The sequence below is a fragment of the Triticum urartu genome, chromosome 4 (genome assembly GCF_003073215.2).
Source record: "Triticum urartu cultivar G1812 chromosome 4, Tu2.1, whole genome shotgun sequence".
Taxonomy (NCBI): Eukaryota; Viridiplantae; Streptophyta; class Magnoliopsida; order Poales; family Poaceae; genus Triticum; species Triticum urartu.
This window is the reverse complement of record NC_053025.1, coordinates 449,114,024-449,136,202: the sequence shown is the minus strand read 5'-3', so window position 1 is coordinate 449,136,202 and position 22,179 is coordinate 449,114,024. Positions and strand designations below refer to the sequence as shown.

Below are 22,179 nucleotides of genomic sequence, written 5' to 3'. Positions count from 1 at the left end.
GCTGGAAGTTGCAGTTCGATCCACTCGGCGAGGAAATCAGCTATTGCTTGGGACCTAATAGCCTTCTTTGCTTCAAATTTGATATCCAGGGAAAGGAGTTCAATCGCCCACTTTGCCACTCGACCAGTTGCATCTCTGTTGTTCAGAATCTCCGATAATGGAGCGTCGCTGATGACTGTAATGGAATGATTAGAGAAATAGTGTGCAACCTTCTTTGTGGTCATGTAGATTCCATAAACAAGCTTCTGATAATGGGGATATCTTTGCTTTGATGGAGTCAGGACTTCAGAAACATAATATACTGGGCACTGAACTTTATAAGTTTTTCCTTCTTCTTCCCGCTCGACCGTGAGTACTGTACTAACAACTTGTCCAGTGGCTGCAATGTAAAGCAGTAAAGGCTCTTTGCTGATTGGTGCAGCAAGCACCGGCTGGGTGGAAAGCAGGGCTTTGAGCTATAAAAACGCTGCATCAGCTTCGGGAGTCCACTCTAACTTATCAGACTTCTTCATCAGTCGGTAAAGAGCTAGTGCCTTCTCACTGAGACGAGAAATGAATCGACTCAGAGCGGACAAACAACCAGTAAGCTTTTGGACATCGTGCACATGCACAAGGCGTTTCATCCGAAGAATGGCACCAACTTTCTCTGGGTTAGCGTCGATCCCTCGTTCGGAAATGAGGAAACCGAGTAACTTTCCGCCAGGAACTCCGGATGTGCACTTTGATGGATTAAGCTTGATATCATACCTTCTGAGGTTGGCAAAGGTTTCAGCAAGGTCAGCCAGCAGGTCAGAACCTTTACGTGACTTGACTTGACTACAATGTCATCCATGTATGCTTCCACATTCTGACTGATTTGAGTGAGCAGACACTTCTGAATCATCCTCATGAATGTGGCTCCGGCGTTCTTTAGGCTGAATGGCATAGTGACGTAACAGAAACATCCGAATGGAGTGATGAAAGCCGTTTTTATCTCACCGGGTCCATACAGTCGGATCTGATGGTACCCGGAATAGGCGTCCAAGAAGGACAAGCGCTCACACCCCGCAGTTGAGTCGACAATTTGGTCGATGTGGGGAAGAGGAAAATGATCTTTCGGGCAGGCCCGATTGATATGCTTGAAGTCAATGCACATGCGAAGTGAATCATCCTTCTTGGGGACCATGACAACAATGGCGAGCCACTCGGAGTGGTAAATCTCTCGAATGAACTCAGCTGCCAGGAGCCGAGCCACTTCCTCGCCAATTGCTTTTCTCTTCTGGACGACGGACTATCGGAGATGTTCCATGACTGGTTTTACTTTCGGGTCGACTCGCAAACGATGCTTAGCCAGTCCCCTGGGTACACCCGGCATGTTAGAAGGTTTCCATAAAAAGATGTCCCAGTTCTCACAGAGAAACTGGATGAGCGCTTCTTCCTATTTGCTGTCGAGTGTTGACGAGATATGGGTCGGAGCAGCATTGGGATCGGTCGGGTGGATATGAATCGGCTTCATTTCTCCTGACGACTGAAATGCGGACTTTGTGGCAGGCTTCTTGGCTCGCAGCAAATCACTCGGATCTGCATTTTTCTGGTACTCTTGCAGTTCCACTACTGCCATCTGTGCATCGGCAATTTTTGAGCCCTTCTGGAAACACTGTTCTGCCTACTGCCGATTGCCAGTAACAGTGATTACTCCTTTGGGACCAGGCATCTTCAATTTGAGATACACGTAACATGGTCGAGCCATAAAACATGCATAAGCGGGTCTCCCCAGAATGGCATGATAAGCACTCTTGAAATTCACTACCTCAAATATCAACTTTTCCTTGCGGTAATACTTGGAATCACCGAAAACCACATGAAGTGTGATCTGGCGGAGTGACCGAGCCTTCTTGCCGGGTATAACACCGTGGAAACTCATGTTGCTTTCACTAAGCTTGGACATCGGAATGCCCATTCCCTTTAAGATTTCAGCATAAAGGATATTCAGGCCACTGCCACCATCCATCAGCACTTTAGTCAGTCGAGTGCCTTCGACTACTGGGTCGATCACCAGTGCTTGCCTCCCAGGGGTGGCTATATGTGCTGGGTGGTCTGACTGGTCGAATGTGATGGCAGTCTAGGACCACTTCAGATAACTGGGTGTTGCTGGAGCAACCATGTTCACTTCCCTGTTAATAACCTTCAATCGACTTTTGCTTTCAACATCAGCAAAAATCATCAGCGTGGAATTGACATTGGGAAAGCCGTCATCATCTTCTCCCCATATCCTCGCCTCCGTCCAACTCCTTTTCCTTTTCCTTGGGTTGTTTCTCTCGGAACTGCTGGATCAGGAAACGACACTGTCGAGTGGTGTGTTTAGGGTAAATGATGTTCCCCTCTTCATCTTTCTTGGTATGAATATGGCATGGTAAATCCAACACATCATTTTCATCTTTATCCTTAACTCTTTTGGGAGCCCAGGGCCCTTTGGGTTTTCCTTTGAACTTTCCTTGGGCAACAGCTAAAGCTTCACCAGGAGCAGCTAGTTCGGCCTTTCGCTTCTGTTTCCAACTGGAATTCCCTCCTCCAGTTTCTTGGGCGACTGTTTTATGTTTGCCACTCCGGAGTCGATCTTCCTCTTCACCATTGGCATATTTGATGGCAATCTCCATCATCCGAGTCAGAGTCATATCTCTTGTCCGACCGAATTTCAGGTTCAACTCCCGATACTTAACGCCTTCCTTGAAGGCACAAATTGTTTGGTGATCTGACACATTCTTCACTGTATGGTGCAACATGATCCATCTCTGGATATAATCTCTTAAAGTTTCATTCGGTTTCTGGACACAACACTGCAATTCCGTCAACCCAGCCGGCCTTTTGCAAGTGCCTTCGAAGGTCCTAACAAACACTCGAGCAAGTTCTTCCCAACTTTATATGCTGCCAGGAACCAACTGATTCAACCACGCTCTAGCAGAGCCCTCCAACATCAAGGGGAGGTGCTTCATGGCTACATCATCATTGCCACCACCAATCTGCATAGCCACTCGGTAATCCTCAAGCCAAGTATCTGGCTTGGATTCGCCGGTGAACTTGCTGACTCCAGTCGCCAACCTGAAGTTTGGAGGAATCACTGCTGCTCTGATGGCTCTGCTGAAACACTCGGGTCCTGAAACGTGTACCCTGCTTCCAGTAGGATGATCTCTATTGTGGCCTTCTCTGTGAGCTCTGTTTCTATCAACCAGACCTCGAACGAGGATTGACCTTGCATCAAAGCCTAGTTCTCTGGGGTCGACTAAAATTCTCCGTTCGTCGCTATGGGGGCGCCTGTCATCTTGCCGCCGAGGCACGTACGACCCACTCCTTGGAGGAGGCGTGGGCACTCAACGACGATCGTCGTGGTCGAGTCGATGATCATACTGCTCACGGTTCCTGTACTGATCTTGCTGGTATCCACGTCCCTCATGCCGCGGAGGCGGTCTCGGGCTATGGGCAGACTGGACAGTATCCGCCACCACAGACCTGCTATGAATCGTATTCCGCGACTGAGATACCGTTGTATTCTGCTCTCCCGCTGCCCGGAGTAAAGCCCGGATCTGCATCAAACCTCGGCCAGCTTCTAACTGGGAAGGTTGAATTGACTCTGCTATTCGAGCTGCAGCTGAGAGATTCTGGATCGGAGTTCGATATACCTGAGTCGGAGACGGAAAAAGTTATCGTCGACTGGACTCGAGGATCCGCTGCCGAGCACGCTCGTCGAGTGCGCGCTGGAGGTTCTCTAGTCGAGTGCGCTCAGCCAAGTTGGCCAGGCGCGCCTCCTCCAAGGCCTGGGCCTCGGGGGTTTCTCCAACGATAAGAGTGTGAAGTGCATCCATATTGCGGCGACGAAGATCTTCCCTCCGCTGCGAAGAGAGGGGTTCGGGGCGGTACTCCTTGTGAGCACGCGACGGATCACCACCGCCATCGCCACTGCCTTCCCGAGTGAAGCCAGGAGGACTGTGTGGTCCATTGACCATCAAGACTTCCGCCGCGGGGTCGCTGCTGTCGCATTCGGACGCAGTCTCGACGGAGCCAGTCGACAGATCGAACAGGTCGTAGAGAGTTTCATCGGGCTCGAGTGCCGCGATTTGTAGGGTGGCTGATTGGCGGGCCACCGCGTGCTCACCCACCGCTGAAGCCGCGACCGACCGGATCGCTGGCGCCGGCGAACAACGGAGAGGAAGGTTGCCACAGGAGTCGACTGATACGGAGTCGACAGTTGTCGAAGAAGGACGCCGCGAACGCACACACGGAAGTGTGTCGCCCTCGGACGGGGAGCGCCTCGACGTCGAGTGGAGCTTCGTGAAGCCAAGCGGAGTCGTCGGCGATGAAGACGAGCGCGCCGAGACGGATCCCGTGGCCTTCAGCCAATCCTCCGCCGGAAACCATGATGATGGGAATCGGAAGAATCGCAACTTCTCCAATAAACTGCTAAGACACCTGCCCCACGGTGGGCGCCAACTATCGTGGATTTAAGACTGACAGTAGAATGGGGGGTAGGTATGAGGAGGCAAGATCTTAGCTATGGAGTAGTTGTACACACGAGTTTTACGAGTTCAAGCCCTCCTCGGAAGAAGTAACGGCCCTACGTCTCGGTGCCCTGAGGCGGTCGACTGGATTATGTGTGTGTGTTTACAAAAGATGTGAAACCTTGTCCCAGAGGAGGGGGTGGCTTATATAGAGTGCGCCAGGACCCCTGCTCCCCTCCGTTACACATGGTTCAATGTACATTAAGAGAGGAATGTTACTGGTAACGCTAGCCATTAAGTGCTATAAATGACAATTAAGTCTATAAGTAAATGCTCGACCGTTGTTGTTGCAGAGTGGCTTTAGATCTTCTGCTCGTCGAGTGGCTTCTGACGGTTGAGTGACATTGATTCTTCCGAGTGAAACGTCTCTGGTCAAGTGGGTGATGGTACCCTTTGAATGATTCTGATTTTAGGATGATGTCCTAGGGGAAGGTGTCTAGGTCAGGACTATGACCTTACCCTAGGTACATAACCTCGTCAGTATCGATGAACATTACTGATAATCAATAAAGTGGCGAGATTACTCAAAAAAAAAAGATTATGCCCCCCTTTGTATCTTTGAAAGAAAAGATAATGCCCCCCCTTTGTATCCTTGACAGAAAAGGTAGATAATGCCCTTTGCGACATGATTCCATCTCACCGCTCCCTACAGTGGCGAGCAGCACATAGTAGCAGTCGTCAACCTCAAGCGACGCGACACTTGTCGCTGTGCACCCAGCGAGCCTCGTCCTCTACACTACAGAGAAGGATACATACGATGATATCCTGACCGAAACGTCTTGTTAAGTTGCTTCTATCGATCGGCGAGAAATGGACGTGGAAGAAGAGTAAAGCTGGCTGGCGAGGCGATCCCATCGGCCCTGTTTGGATACTCTAACTCAGTTAGAGGTTAGAGTTAGATTCTAACCCTAAACTAATCCTAAACTAACTCTAGTCAAAAAGATGTTTGGATTGTAGAGTTAGATGGAGCGCGGATACGGCGAGGCGCCTTCGCAGACGGGCGAGAGGGAGGGAGGGAGGGAGGGAGGGGACGAGAAGCTTCGAGAAAGTACGGAGGGATCTGCTGCGGCTAGAGCAAGAGAAAAAATGTTTTTTTAGTGGTCCTGAGAAGATCTAACCCAAATAAGCACCTCTTGGGTGGGTTAGATTTTTTGCATGGGTTAGATGCATCTAACCCAAACTAACCTTTATATTTGAATATTTTTGAATTAGTTGAGTCCAATCTAACCCAAACTAACTCTAACCTATGGATTCAAACAGGGCCATCTACGTATCTATTCAGATGAGGCAAATGGACAAGACAGACACACACACAGGCAGGCAGCAGCCGCCGCAGAGAAGCCATCCTTTCTCGTGATACCATCAATGTATTGCCACAGCCGGGGGAGATGAGATGAAAGGAAATCCCTTTTTTTACCACGTCTTGTCCGAAACTTCCATGCTCGCTGCAGATTATTTACCGCCGTCCGTCTCTCTCGAGAATGCGCATCTCTGTCCAAGTGTCTTAGTGCTAATCACCCTTTCAAAGCTAAGCATAGTTAGTTAGTGCTAATCCCTTGCATACAGATACAGTGCGTGAGACAAAAAAGACGAGGCTCATACATACAAGGGCATTTGCAAGGAATCTCATCCTTAACTGGGTTTTCTGCGCCTGTCAAGCGCAGCAAAATCACATGAGCGCACCAAACCCGCCCTCCTTAAAATAATCGCGCCTCTACACCAGCCCCACCCTCTCCCCATGATGCATGTTCCTCCACCTCCACCTCTCTCCCCCTCCCTCCCTGTCATGGGCCAGAGCCCCTCTCTCTCTGCTCCGCTGCTACAAAAGACGGCATCGTTTTTTGCCCCCCTCTCCTGCTTGTCCGGCTCCTTTCTCCCCCTCCAGTCCTGCCCCATTCCAGCTGAGCCGGGAAGCTGGACACGCATAGCTATGCAGAGGAGGAAGCATCACATCCCAAAATATCCCACAGGATAAACACCTCGTGATCCCCTCACAAATCCACCAAGAACGGCATTCTCCGAGCTGTCCCTCTTGCTGCTTCACCTACTCCTTTTGCAGTGTTTTCCTAGTTCCTACTAGCAGTCTCCAGTCTAGCACCGCGCCAAGAACCAAGAAATCCAGCAGAAGGGATTGATTCCATCCTTTTTTGCGCCTACTCTGTCCCAATCTGCCACGCACAAGTTGCCGAGACAAGAACCGCTCTTGCAAGATCTTGCCATACTCCTCCAGCAATTTGGCGCCAGCTAGGCTGCCAATCTCGCGCCGGAGGTTGAGATTTAGAGGCGGGAGAAGCCTAGTCTCCAGCGATGGCGGCCGCGCTGGAGTGCTGGTCGGGCCGGCCGAGCACCGACGAGGAGTCCATGGTGGAGCAGGTTCTGATGAAGCCCCACGCCCGCTCGGACGGTTCGCTCCCCACCTGCGCTGACTCGGTCGGCGCGGGTGACCCGATTTCGGGCCCGGCGGCGCCCAAGAAGTGGCAGCGCCTGGGCCGCAACTTCGCCGGCGCCATCGCGGCATTCAAGAACACGCTCAACCTGGACAACGGCGGCGTCCCCCGCGACCCCTCGCCGCGCGCCGGCGGCGAGAAGCCGCCGCTCCTCCTCCGCGGCCTCGCGCAGCTCTACTCCCGTGGCGCCGCAGCCCAGCAGCTGCCGGAGAAGCTCGTTTCTGACCTCCGCCGCCACTTCGATGCTCTTCCCAACAGGTGAGCGACCATCTTCGCAAGTTCTGGAACAGACGAAATTTTGCCGCGGCATCAAGCGGCCACATACCACTTAAACTGCTTCCTGTTTCTAATTTCTATACAGTATTTACGACCTTTTATCTGGTTTGTTAAACCAGAGGTGCTAAATCAAGCGCATAATTTATTTATTTGGATGTGCTGAATGGTTCCGTTGCTGACGGTCAGAAATCTCGGTTTTGCAGCTACGCACAGGCAGGATTTGACATGAAAGATGTCCTCTTGCACGCCCGCCTTGTAGAGCAGGCGGCCGGTGAGGATCAGCCTGCACTGAGCATCGAGGAAGTTCATGGCAGCAATGGCAGAGAAAGTGGTGCCGAGGGCACTGTATTTCAGCTCACCTTTGCCTGCAACGCCCCACTTTCATGGCAGTCAATGTCAGGCTCACTCGACAGCCCATTGTTCAGTTGCAAGAAGATCCAGATCTTCGAGAAGAGAGGACTGACACTTGGTGTCGTCCTGATAATTGTGCAATCCGGGAGCGAGGAGCTCTTCAAGAGCCGGGTCGAGGCCGCGCTAAAATCGGCGACAAAGAAGCATCGGAAGAACAGTGGAGGCGGCGGTGGCGGTGTGAAGCTCCCCTTCGGGCTCTGCGGCTGCCAGGAAGAAGGATCGCGCAACTTCGACGAGGAGTCCATGTTTGATCCCGAGGAAGGCCAGGTTCTTGACAATGAGCCTGCTCGCAGGCCATACCTTCCCACTCCCCTACCACAATCATCAGTCTTTGTCTCAGTAGATGAGTGGCAGACCGTCCGATCCGGGGGCGAGGAGCTCGGCCGCTGGATTGTGAGCTCCGAGGAGATCGAATTCGTCGACTGGGTTGGCCAAAACTCGTTCAGGGGAGTCCACAGAGGAAGGAAGGTTTGGGTTAACAAAATGAGGGGTTGCAACATGGGCAGTGCTTACGATGTCGAGATCCGTCAGGACTTGCTGCAACTGATGAGCTGCGGTCAGAAGAACATCCTCCAGTTCCATGGCATCTGCTTCAACGAGAGCCATGGCCTCTGCATAGTGACTAGGATGATGGAAGGGGGCTCGGTTCATGACATCATTATGCAGAGAAACAAGAGACTGTCGCTCCGGGACACGATTAGGATTGCTCTTGATGTTGCTGACGGCTTGGCGTTCATGAACGGCTACGGCATTGCGTACCGTGATCTTAACGCACGAAGGATCCTGCTAGACAGACAGGGAAATGCCTGCCTTGGGGATATGGGCATTGTTACCCCTTGTAATAATGCTGGCGAGGTTACTGAGTATGAGACGTCTGGGTATCGCTGGCTAGCTCCAGAGGTTAGTTTTCTTGACTTGATTTAATGTAAATAAACTCTTCTAGAAATGCTCTTTCTGAAAGCGAGTTTAGTCCCAGCATGCTAGAAGTTCTTTCTTTGAGCTAATTGCTCTATTTTAACTGTAGCCATTATCTGGGATCTTCAAGTAACCCAGTAAAACAGCAACATTGACGATGAAACATGTATTTTTACTTGTCATCCTGTAGGGGTACATAGAACTCTAGGACAAACCGTGTAGAACACTGCATCATCTTGCCTTTTAATTTTATGAGCAGAGCATAATAAAACTTCAAATGCGAAATGTGAAAGAAATACTACTTTGATCTGACCAACTTGATGCTCTTATGCACTAGATCAGCCTGCCAATGCCAGTTAGTAGTACTATCTTGTGTCCACCCAATGGTCAGGGAATCCATCCTTTTAACCCTGAAAAACCAATTTTGTGCTCCTATTGTACTCCTTATCATCCTTTTAAGCTTATGTTATCTGAACTTATCCTTACTGAGAGGTGGTTACTTAAATGCTTTGTTTACAGATCATTGCTGGAGATCCAGAAAGCGTGTCGGAGACCTGCATGAGCAACGTCTACAGCTACGGCATGGTTCTGTGGGAGATGGTGACCGGCGAGGAGGCCTACTCGACGTACTCGCCGGTGCAGGCGGCGGTGGGGATCGCGGCGTGCGGGCTGAGGCCGGAGATACCGAGGGACTGCCCGCCGTTCCTGAGGTCGCTGATGAGCCGGTGCTGGGACAATTGCCCTCTCAAACGCCCTCAGTTCTCGGAGATCATATCCACCCTGCAAAAGCAGAGCCTGAGATAGTTTTTTTCTCTTCTTCTTTCTTTTTCTTTCCTTTTTACCATTATAAATCATGCTATAGTAGTATATGTGCTATGTTTGGCTGAGTGCCCAGAGATGCAGGAGACTGCATATGAGATGAGATGAGATGAGAAAAAGTATAATATATGTGCAAAGGCTTGATATATTTTGCTGCCGTTTCTTGCCCAATGCATGCATCTTGGATGAGCTATGTTTGTAGGTCCCCACATCCACATGTAGAGTGAGTGAGATGAAAAATCAACAGAGAGCATCAAAGATTTAGTTTAGCGGACGGATCTATAGGACAAGGGACAGTTGTTTTTTGCTTGCCCTCCCTATCCTATGCTATCATCCACAACGAACTAACTGCACAGTGAGTCCATGCAATGCTCTTGGGACACTTGGACGCAGGCTGCTCATCTCATCTGCTGCTATAAACAATGGTGGATCTCATCTCCTTTGTTTTGTTTGACCCGTTCAAGGGTGCGGCTGGCTGGCTGGCACGCACACCTGGGCTGGGTCCAAATTTGACGAGCAAACAGCCCTTGGGTCGTTTCCACACCACATCTGGCGATTAATCAGTGACTGAGCGTGATGCATGTGCGGCTGTTCCTCCAAAGTTCATGGCCATCATTAGTTTCCAAGGAACGGTGCAAACCCTACGTAGTATGTACGACTTTGTCATTCTTGTATGCGGCCAAATAAGACGATGATGCTTTCTCTTTTTCGTGCCTCTTTGATTCGCGGGATTGCAAAAACACAGAAATAGGAAAAACGTAGGATTGAAATGACATGCCCATTGGATTCCTATAAGATTTGAGTTTGTTTGATTGTATCACAGAAAAAATAAAGGATTTCTTCCGAGAGGTCCGAGCCCATCCACCTCCTCCCTCTCCAGCTCCGGCGCTCTGCCCACAGTCGGACGCTCCGCCCATGCTCCAGCACTCCGCCATGGTCCGACGAGATGGCCAAGCAACAGGCCATCCTGGAGTCCATCCAGAATGAGGCCTATGTGGAGGCCAACTGGGCGTTTCTTCGGCAGGAGTAGGCGGAGACCGACGCGCTCTTCACCAAACTTGATGCGAAGATAGATGCGGAGGAGGCCGGAGCGGAGCAGCCGGAGCCGGGCACAGAGATTGTCGTGATCTCCGACGAGGAGTGGCTAGGATCGATGTAGGACGTAGGTTCTACTTTTTTTGCATGTCTTTATATGAATATAAGAATCGAGTATGAGATGTCCGGATGCAACAAGTGAAATTCGAGGCGTGCCCGGTCAATGTCCACGGACGCGCCGGGCATTTGAAAGGCCATATTCGTCATATATGGTCATAGATACTGTAAAGCGAGCCGAAGGTGTCGCCGCTCCCCCGTCGTAACCGGACAAAACTTGCTGTTGTAGACGGACAAGAAATCGTTGTGGTAAGGCCCCATAGAACCAGCGCATCAGAATAACAACCATCGCTGTTGAAGAGTAGCGGATATTAGAAGAATACAACTTGAAGACGCACGAACATAAACGAACTACGGACAGACCCGACTAAATCCACCAAAGATAGATAAATTTTTTTGTTCCGAATGTTGGGAGGCCCACAGACTGAGATAGATACCCGTGGATTGCAAGATTTGTGCATCCCAAACTGGCGTGGCAAGTTGCTCCATGCTCTCCTCCCATTCGAGGGTGGTTTGCCCGGAAGGAGCGGAGGCGGCTTTTCTTTGGCACGGTGCGGGGGCTCTGCTCTGCTGTGGCGCGCACGTATGCCATGAGCCGGGGAGGCCACCACAGCCCCGACACGGCTTGCAGGGGCTGCGCTGTGACTGACCGCTCACGCGGGCGCCGGAATTGCAGGTGGCTGGCTCCCTCCCTGCACGGGCGACTCCCCTGACCCTCCCCGGATCGGCGCTGCAGCTGCAGCATCCGATGAGGCGGGCGGCTGCTTGTCCATCGCAAAAGTAATCACGTACTTTTTCTGTAAACTAATATAAGAGCATTTAGATCACTACTTTAGTATTCTAAACGCTTTTATATTAGTTTACGGAGGGAGTACTAGTAAAATCAAATAACCATGGGTGCCATCCATCTGCAAAACGGTAAATGCAGCAGTAAGTGCGCGCTGAACCTTTGTACAGCGACTCCATTGAACCGAGGCATGGGCACAACAGAGACAGCAGGAGTAGTAGCGGCAGCAAAGGTACAGCGCTGCATCTGCATCTGCATTACTGCATCCATCCGTCCACTCAAGGCTGAGGCCATAACCATGACTCCATGAGGCGTGCAACGCGTGCACGACGCAGTGGAGTGCCTCGGTCGGTTCGTGCCATGCCATGAATCTTCACTCTCTGCGGCCCGCGGATCGTCGGCACTGTCGCTCACGCGCCTCTCGCTGAGCGAGCCGCATTCACGCCTTCCCTGCGTGTCCTTGCCACGCCTCCTCCCGTGCGTTGGCCTGGCGTCATCAGCCAGCGCCCCATGAATGAATGAATGAACGAAATGAATGGCATGGTAGGATGGTACAGGCCGTAGATCTGAAACAATTCCGTAGCTGAGCTGCTACAGCCTAGAGATAGATAGGCACGCAGGAGCAGAGAGCGCACGGAGCTATTGATAGTGACGGAACGGACGCCATGAGGGCCTCTTTGGAAACAAAAGCAGACGCAGTAATAAGCTCTGGCCCATGCCATCCGTCGTCGGCGCGCTTCACATGAAATTTTCCTTTCAGGACCATGCTCCTGGTAGCACAAATTTTGTCTTCCACAACAACTGTACATTTTTTTTCGAGAGTACTCAACAACTGTACATGAACCATGCAATCCAAACGAAGGGTTAGGATCCTCTGCAGTAGCCCACCATACACTACTGCAGAGAATCTCAACCCCAAACGAAACATGAAATGGCCGCTTATATTCCTACCAGTTGCTTTTCGTTTCTACTCTACATGGATTTGACAGGGCCATCAATTCCTGTATTCCAAGAGGTAAAAGGACATCACGTTACGCTGTTAACCAAAGCCAAAGGAAGAATCATCATCAACAACAACAACTTGGGACTACAGCTGAGTCAAGTTTGGCATCCAACTCGAAGGTTAAAACAGAGATGTAATTGCTGAAGAAAGACGAGCGAATGGGATGAGCAGCTCAATGACGCGCTATTCACCCATACAAACAAAACTCTCTGGGTACAATAAACATGGGAGATCGTCAACTTGGAGGGTTTGCCGGCTTTTCTCCTTATTTCTCAAGAGATCACTGGGGGTAAAACTCGCTCTCAGAAGACGGGCTACTCGGAAATAGGGCACGCACCCTCGAAAGCTTCCTGCTCCTTGCGGCAGAAGTCAAATTCATTCGTGTAGTAATACATGCACCCAGCATACGCATCCATCTCCTTGGGGCACTTTTGGTGAAGTTCTTTCAACCTGCAATCAGAAATGTGATCACAAAGTGATTACTTACCAGAATGAGAAAGTAGAGCAGGTAGATGAAGAATACACAAAAGTGATTGGCTTCACGGAAGCGACATCACAGCTAAGCAGTCTAAAAAATATGTACAAGAAACATGATGAAAAGGTCTGAAATCTGTAGTCCATAAAGGGAAGGAAGAATATCCAATTTTCAGATTTAACACACGGAATAAGAACTTTTAATGACAATAATAGATCCTGCTAGGTTGCTACTCAAATTGGATGCCCCTATCAACCTTTTTGACATGACCAAACACAATCAGGAAAACAAATACAGGCATAAAATCATCATGTATGCATTTTTGTTCTCCTTACGTAACACCCATGCAACATCACCCAAGAGGCAAAACAACTTGAACATGGAGCACTACCTCACCAACTTAAAAACCAATCCATCACTATGCCAGTGATTTTTTAAGTCCCGAACAAGCAAGTTTTCCACACAAAATGAGTAAAATAAAATGCTAGTTCTTTTTCTAGAACACACGTCAAAATCCATGCTATTTTGCATTGAAAGCATCAAAATGACGTGAAGGACAAACCCGAAAACGCTACAAGCAACGAAAAAGCTATCTACAAAAAACTAGCAGGCTTACGAGACAAACCAAAAGGAAGGAACCAGAAAGCTAAGAAAACTAGCAAGCAAAACATAACCAACACAGACCTAAACAGAACAGAGCAGGATCTATTAGATGGTGTCTGGAGATCTAGCATGCACAATAATGTGCAAGTCTGAAATCACTGATGAAGGTTCAGTTCAAGCAATGGCCCAAACCAAAAAAAGTAAATTTTGCCTCCATTTATTCTCACCTAATCATTTCAATACTAGATAAACAAAAACAAATAGAAGTAACAGAAGTCAGAAAAGGCAAGCATTATTCAATCCCACATTATGCTTGTCTACTCACGAGTCGCATATGCATTACATTTGATTATTGAATAGATGTTATTGAAATCTTCATAACCACCCAACGCCCCAAGTCACACTCATATAAATGACTTAGCCAGGGAATTTTGCACTTCAACACTAGAAGGAATAGAAACAACAGCACTAAGGCGGAAAGATAGAACCATATTTGTTTATATCACATATGCACTACCGAGATCAAACTGATCATAGGGTATTCTACAAGCAAATAAGCAAGAGATATTATCATTGATACTTCATACAGTATTTCACCAAAAAAACAGGGGTACTGTGAGTTACAGGATTGTATTGGGAGGCAAGGTCTGTTGTTGCCAGGCAATGCAGCAGCACATTGCACAGGACAGGAAGACAAAGACAAGAAGAAGTAAGCAGTCACACACTCATACAGGTACTTCCCACAAGCCTGATTTGTCCCAACATGTGCAGGTTCTACAAGAGAGCAGGTCTGTAGACTCTGTTCTCCCAACATTCAGTGCATGCCGGAGTAGGGACAGATTAGTGGAGGCAGCACCAAGTATAAAGAATGAGAGGCAAAAGGTGAGACAGCGACTTTTCAAATTTAAGCTGTCTGCATTCACCTCTCATTTTGCCTTTCTCTTATCTGTTCATGTATTGCCTCTACATGCGCTGGCGTGCACCGACCCTGAGGACAGCAACCTCTCTGGAAGTGCTTTTTTCTAGACCCTGTAGAGTGGGGTGAATCAGGTTTCTAAAAAGCTCTCAGTAGAGTTCTCACTAATTCCCATCTTCGTGCTCCACTACAACATCCCTACTGCATACGCTTTGTTTTTTTTTTGGTGACAACACCAGACCCTACTGCAACCCAAATTACAACACTCCTGTTAATTTGGGTCTAATACTTTCTTAGGCATCAATTATGATGTCTCTTGCTAGTAGTATTCTTGTGATTATGTCTGATCTTCTAGCACATGTCCATGAGATGACATATGTGATGTGATCATACTATTTTTTAATGTTACTCTTATGCCCAGTGCCTATGCTGTGCAAACCTCAATCACAGACTCACAGTTTTACAGAATAAAAAATGTGGCATGCGCCCTCCATGTACTCTCCACAAAAGGGCATTCAAACCAATTGAGCGGTTCATAGATTCGCTACCACATGCTGGTATAGATGTGGCGGCTTAACATCTCTTGGCCTTCACTGAATGGGAGGGCAATTATCTTAACTGAAAACAGCAAACAGTATAACACTGACTGCTTAGTTCAACAAAACCCAAGAGCAATATGGCTTGCTTACGCAATCCTTATAAAGTAGAGTAGTTCTTAACGAACCACTGTCAGTGGATGCCTATTTAGTGCCTGTATACAGAATTGCACTGGATGTTGTTCGCCCCTTGTGTTCCCAGAATAGACTACCACTCCCTCCGTTCACAAATATAAGATGTTTGAACTCTTTTTCTGAATCTGATGTATATATAGACACGTTTTAGTGTGTTTGTTCACTCGTTTCAGTCCATTTGTAGTCCATATTGAAATATCCAAAACATCTTATATTTGTGAACAGAGTATTTAATAGAAATGGACGAAAATGTGAGATGGTCTAGGTCTCAAAATGATACCAAGCGCAGCAGGTCTCACCTGGCAAAGGAAACAGGAGTCATCACCTGTATTTTGGCTAGAAGTAGATAATACTTTTATCAATTTGTTCCTCTTAGTCACCTTAGGAACTCTACTAGTTTGTCCGCTGAGGACTATTTGATTATAACTTTTTTGTCACTCATCTGAAAATGGGATACAGAAGACAGCAGATTGCAATTGCAAACTTGCTCTGGCAAATGAATAGATCAGAATCAATTATTATCTGTTAGACTGTCTCACAGGGGAAAAAATTCAGATAAACATTCGAAGTAGAACATAAACAACCAAAATTATAAAGCTTCCATCTAAGTGTACAATTCAGATCTAAGAATGGATTTAGTCACACATGATCTGATCAGAAAGGTAGCACTGCATGGTGTAAGCCCTACATCATCAGAAATTATATAGCAATTGCAAACAGCTTATCCGTAATAATTATGCAGTTTATCAGCCAAACGACAAACTCAATTCCCATCTTCACCAGAGAATGTGGAACTCGCTACTAAATTACTCATTACCCATGGTTGGGGCTGAGATTGGGTAGCAACAAACCCAACAGTCACCACATATCCCAACCTTTGCATACGATAGCGCGGCAGTGAACCCTGAACTCGGTACAAAGTAGTACAAATCGATGAACAAAGGCACATATGTATTACCCCATAACTGTCACCAACTAGCTAATCCCTGTACCACCACTACTCTTTAATCCCCTGCGTGACCGGATACGGTTAAATACAAACAAAATGATCATCGCCAACGATTTACAATTGGCTGCTTGGCTCTCGGCTAGGCATAGGCTAAATACAGAGGCACAAAATCTGCTTACAAGCTCGTCGTCTAACACTAAATGGTAAAACAAGTTCAGTATAGCACGCACTAGACATCACAAGTTCACAAAAGAGCAGCATTACGGCACACACACACACTAACAAAATTTGGACGCACGTCAGCGACAGAGGATACGCCTACCAGAATAAATTAATCAGTCGCTGGCAGCACGATCGAAGCAACATTTCAGGAATCCGAAATGAAATCAGGCACGAGGGGATGCGATAGGGCGATGGCGAGGAGGGTATGGCGAGCGACTCACAGGTTGAAGACGCAGCGCGTGACCTGGCGGCCCTTCTCGAGACACTTCTCGGGGTTGGGGTCCTTCTTCTTGCAGTTGAGGAAGGCCACGTTCTCCGGCCGGCACCGCACCGCGATGTGCTTGGACGCCGCCATCAGCACCGACGACGTTGGGATCGGCTCGCCCGAGGCGTCCACCGGCGTGCTGTTCGCTGACATGGCTGCGGGCGTAGGGCCTCGACGGCTTCTGGCAGATTCTCGGGTTGGAGATCTGGGGGCGAGAGGGGCCAAGGGGAGGAGAGGACCGGAGCAGATGGAGAGAGGCGAGGTTGGGGGCCGGAGGAGGAGGTGCCTTCCTCAGTCAGTGCCGTTCCTGGGCTTTGGAGTAGCTACGGGCCTTTTTGTTGGGTATAATCGTGACATTGGGCTAGGCTGCTTGGGCTTATCTCTATCTGTAGCCTGGTAAGAAAAGGGCCCGCCCTTAGCTCTCATTTCTTTCCCTTAAAGTCTAAAGAAATGTAAGAATTGGCCCCCTCTCCCCGTCTTCAAGAAAAAGAAAAGGAGAAATAATACCCCTTTTAATTTCCTTTCGAGAGAACACACGTTTATGTCATTTTTGGAGGGAAAAACTTCCGATCTACTCCATGTGTTTCTAAATATAAAGTGTACTAGTTTTTTTAGAAGTCAAACTTGCTTAACTTTGACTAAATTTGTAGAAAAATATATCAATGTAAATTATATCAAATCGGTATCATTAGATTCGTGTATTTTCATAGTGTGTTTATTTAATGATGCAGATGTTAATACTTTTTTCTATAAACATGGTCAAAGTTAAAGAAGTTTGACTTTTCAAAAAACTTATACACTTTTATTAAATGTCATGGCACTACAAAGAACACAAGGAGTAACGTAAACTACATCCATCCATAGACGATCTAACAATGACTATAAACACTAAAACGAGCCGAAGCAAGCTGCCTTCATCGCCCCTTCTTCATCGAAGCCATACAAAACCTGGGAAGAAAGCCAAAGAATATTTATAAGTCTTAGCAATTGAGTTGTCAATTCAATCATACCTGAGAAGATAACTTGCTTGCGGCAATTTATTAGTGGCAAAGTAACATGACAACAGTGGTAGAAATAGTAAGAAGTTTGCAGAATAGTATCAAAATAAAGCGGTAGTAATTGTTAGGGAAACAATAGTAATAAAGGCGTAGGCATGGAGTAAGTGATGGGGTTGCTCGGATGCGATTCAATATGCAACGGTTATAAGCTAGATCGATAACAAGCTAGCTTCAATTCATCAACATATGTTGGCATGCATCCCATAAATAGTCATACACGCCTTCGATAAGAACTTGCATAACATATTTTATCCTACCCTCTCGTGGCAGTGGAGTCCTAATAAAAACTAATGGTAATTAAGACACTCCTTTTAATAAAGAGCCGGAACAAAGTATTAACACGTAGTGAATACATGTAATCCTCAAGTTAAAGTCATTATATTGATATCCCAATTATTGCCAGCTTGGGGTCTTAGAACGATAATATATGCACACAACTTACAAATATGATCAATAACACAAATATATTCATGAAAACATAGAGGGTTCAGATCTGCAATCACAACACTTGGACCCTAGTGACAAACATTAAACATAGCAAAACCATAACAACATCAATATACCCCCTACATTTCTAAATATAAGACTTTTTTAGAGATTTCAATGCGGATATAAACATGTTTTTGAGGCTATATTCACTCATTTTGTTTCATATGTAGTCCATATTGGAATCTCTATGTAGCGACCCGACCTCAAATGGTCAAGTCTATGTGCTTCTGTGTCATCCCTGGATCGGTAATGCTGACACACACAGTACTCAAGGATTTATAACAGAGTAGCAATCACACACTTATTACATCGAATGTCTCAAAAGAGAACTTATTACAATAAATATGGCTTAAGGCCATCTAATACGATAACAGTGGAAGGCTTGAAAGATAAAGTGAGTCCATCAACTCCAACAACATAGCTGAGTTGCACGGCAACGACCTAACGAACCTTACTCCTCGTCTGAAAAGTTTGCAACATAATATGTTGCAGCCCGAAAACGGGTCAGCACATGGAATATGCTGTCAATATAACACAATAGAGCAAGAACAGAATAATGCTATCACTACATGCATATTTGGCTGGTGGAAAGCTCTATGGTTATGGTTTTTGCGAAAAGCCAATTTTTCCCTACAACAAAGGAATATATTTTAATTTAACTATCATGGTAGTTGAAACATCATTGAGAAGGTTCCTCCAACTCAATCCCAATTAAAATAATTATCAACCCAACAATATTAATTTAAGAGTAATGAGATACTTAAGATACTCCAAGTACTAGATACTCAAGATTGTCCATAACCGGGGACACGGCTAACCATGATTAGTTTGTACACTCTGCAGAGGTTTGCGCACGTTTCCCCACAAGACTCGATCTCCTCCGTTGGATTTCTCACACTACATGGTGTTTGAGAAATGGATGACCGAGACACAGTCTTTTAGAAACATTAACTCTCTACTCCGGGCAGACCATACCAAACCTACAACCCACTACCTGATAATCCACCTCTTCGAGAGCTTCACGTAACTTACTCAACTATGCTAGAGCCCATAGTAGCTTGTGGCTGCACACGAAAGTTTCTAGCATGAATCATCTCAGTTCCCTTTGAGCCTGAGTGGCGGTCCATAGGAGAATCACACGGAACCCCGGGATTTCCAAAAATACAGGCAAGACTGGATTCTCCAAGTGCCTCAATCCACCCAGATGTGTGTTTAAGTTGTCACCTTAAGTTGAACCATTAATTTAAAAGTCTCACATCTGTCATGGATTTCACTCACCCAAACCACGTCTACGAGCATAGCATAGCAATATAAGCAACACGTAGAAGTAACTCCCAAGGGTTTGAATATAACAGGGCAATAGGTTCTACCTCATCAACTACTTCCCAACCCATATGTTAATGACATCCTAATCATGCAATGTTTGAGGATTGAACTAATGCATAAAAACTAGGTATGGAAAGAGTATGATCAATGTGTTACTTGCCTTGCTGATGATCCGCGAAACCTAGGGATTCGTAGTAGCATTTATTTCCCTTAAGTCTAAAGAAATGTAAGAATTGGCCCCCTCTCCCCGCCTTCAAGAAAAAGAAAAGGAGAAATAATACCCCTTTTAATTTCCTTTCGAGAGAACACACGTTATGTCATTTTTGGAGGGAAAAACTTCCGATCTACTCCATGTGTTTCTAAATATAAAGTGTACTAGTTTTTTTAGAAGTCAAACTTGCTTAACTTTGACTAAATTTGTAGAAAAATATATCAATGTAAATTATATCAAATCGGTATCATTAGATACGTGTATTTTCATAGTGTGTTTATTTAATGATGCAGATGTTAATACTTTTTTATATAAACATGGTCAAAGTTAAAGAAGTTTGACTCTTCAAAAAACTTATACATTTTTATCAAATGACATGGCACTACAAAGAACACCGGGAGCAACATAAATTACATTCGTCCATAGACGATCTAGCAATGACTATAAGCACTGGAACGAGCCGAAGCAAGCTGCCTTCATCGCCCCTTCTTCATCGAAGCCATACAAAACCTAGGAAAAGAGCCAAAGAATATTTATAAGTCTTAGCAATTGAGTTGTCAATTCAATCACACCTATGAAGATAACTTGCTTGCGGCAATTTATTAGTGGCAAAGTAACATGATAGCAGTGGTAAATAGTAAGAAGTTTGCAGAATAGTATCAGAATAAAGCGGTAGTAGTTGTAAGGGAAACAATAATAGTAAAGGCATAGGCATGGAGTAAGTGATGGGGTTGCTCGGATGTGATTCAATATGCAACGGTTATAACCTAGAGAGATAACAAGCTAGCTCCAATTCATCAACATATGTTGGCATGCATCCCATAAATAGTCACACACGCCTTCAATAAGAACTTGCATAACATGTTTTATCATACTATCTCGTGACAGTGGAGTCCTAATAAAAACTAAGGGTAATTAAGACACTCCTTTTAATAGAGAACCGGAACAAAGCATTAACACGTAGTGAATACATGTAATCCTTAAGTTAAAGTCATTATGTTGATATCCCAATTATTGTCAGCTTGGGGTCTCAGAACGATAATGTAACACCCACGATGCGGCTATATCTCCCACGTGTCGAGGCACGACTTAGAGGCATAACCACATGGTGGTTTAGTCACAAGTGGGGTAATCTTCGCACAATCCCATGTACTGAATAAAAATGGGATAAAGAGTTGGCTTACAATCGCCACTTCACACAAATAACAAGTTAAACATACATCATCCAGAATACAATCAAGGTCCGGCTACGGAACCAAAATGGAAGACAACCCCAAATGCTAGATCCCCGATCGTCCCAACTGGGCTCCACTACTGATCAACCGGAAAAGACACATAACAACGACCAAGATCTTCATCGAGCTCCCACTTGAACTCGGTCGCGTCACCTGCACTGGTATCATCAGCACCTGCAACTGTTAGGAAGTATCTGTGAGCCACGAGGACTCAGCAATCTCACACCCGCGAGATCAAGACTATTTAAGCTTATGGGTAGGAGAAGGTAGTGAGGTGGAGCTGCAGCAAGCACTAGCATGTATGGTGGCTAACATACGCAAATAAGAGCGAGAAGAGAAGCAACGCAACGGTCGAGAAGCTAGAAGTGATCAAGAAGTGATCCTGAAACTACTTACGTTCAAGCATAACACAAGACCGTGTTCCCTTCCCGGACTCCGCCGAAAAGAGACCATCACGGCTACACACACGGTTGATTCATTTTAATTAAGTTAAGTGTCAAATTCTCTACAACTGGATATTAACAAATTCCCATCCGCCACATAACCGCGGGCACGACTCCCGAAAGTTTATACCCTACAGGGGTGTCCCAACTTAGCCCATCACAAGCTCTCACGGTCAACGAAGGATATTCCTTCTCCCGGGAAGACCTGATCAGTCTCGGAATCTGTTGGGGAACGTAGTAATTTCAAAAAAAAAATCCTATGCACACACATGATCATGGTGATGCATAGCAACGAGAGGGGAGAGTGTGTCCACGTACCCTCGTAGACCGAAAGCGGAAGCGTTAGTACAACGCGGTTGATGTAGTCGTACGTCTTCACGATCTGACCGATCCAAGTACCGAACGTACGGCACCTCCGAGTTCAGCACACGTTCAGCTCGATGACGTCCCACGAACTCCGATCCAGCAGAGCTTCGAGGGAGAGTTCTGTCGGCACGACAGCATGATGACGGTGATGATGATGCTACCGACGTAGGGCTTCGCCTAAGCACCGCTACGATATGATCGCGGTGGATTATGGTGGAGGGGGGCACCGCACACGGCTGGGAGAGATCAACAGATCAACTTGTGTGTCTAGAGGTGCCCCCCTGCCCCCATATATAAAGGAGGGAGGGAGAGGCCGGCCCTAGAGGGGGCGCGCCAAGTGTGGGGAGTCCTACTAGGACTCCCAAGTCCTAGTAGGATTCCCCTTTCCTTTCTGGAGTAGGAGAGAAGGAAAGAGGGGGAGAGGAAAAAGGAAAAGCACCCCTTGTCCAATTCGGACCAGAGGGGGCGCGCACGCCTCCTTCCTTTTGGCCTCTCTCCTCGATTCTCGTATGGCCCAATAAGGCCCAAATACTTCTCCCGGTGAATTC

General features: G+C 47.0%; 2 protein-coding genes across 2 annotated transcripts; one reads left to right on the top strand and one right to left on the bottom strand.

Annotated features, from left to right (window-relative positions):
- The first annotated feature begins 6,283 nt into the window (after nucleotides 1–6,283).
- LOC125551981 (mitogen-activated protein kinase kinase kinase 11-like) lies at nucleotides 6,284–9,548 on the top strand. Its single transcript, XM_048715408.1, has 3 exons — nucleotides 6,284–7,237; nucleotides 7,459–8,566; nucleotides 9,101–9,548. The coding sequence occupies exons 1-3, from the start codon at nucleotides 6,840–6,842 to the stop codon at nucleotides 9,383–9,385; spliced, it is 1,791 nt and encodes a 596-aa protein (XP_048571365.1). The 5' UTR covers nucleotides 6,284–6,839; the 3' UTR covers nucleotides 9,386–9,548.
- A 2,830-nt stretch (nucleotides 9,549–12,378) lies between these two features.
- Nucleotides 12,379–16,811, bottom strand: LOC125551980 (NADH dehydrogenase [ubiquinone] 1 alpha subcomplex subunit 8-B-like; the record flags this gene model as incomplete). Its single annotated transcript, XM_048715406.1, is given in 2 exon segments — nucleotides 12,379–12,792; nucleotides 16,460–16,811. Coding segments are annotated over 2 exon segments (333 nt in total). The 3' UTR covers nucleotides 12,379–12,656.
- Nucleotides 16,812–22,179: the final 5,368 nt, after the last annotated feature.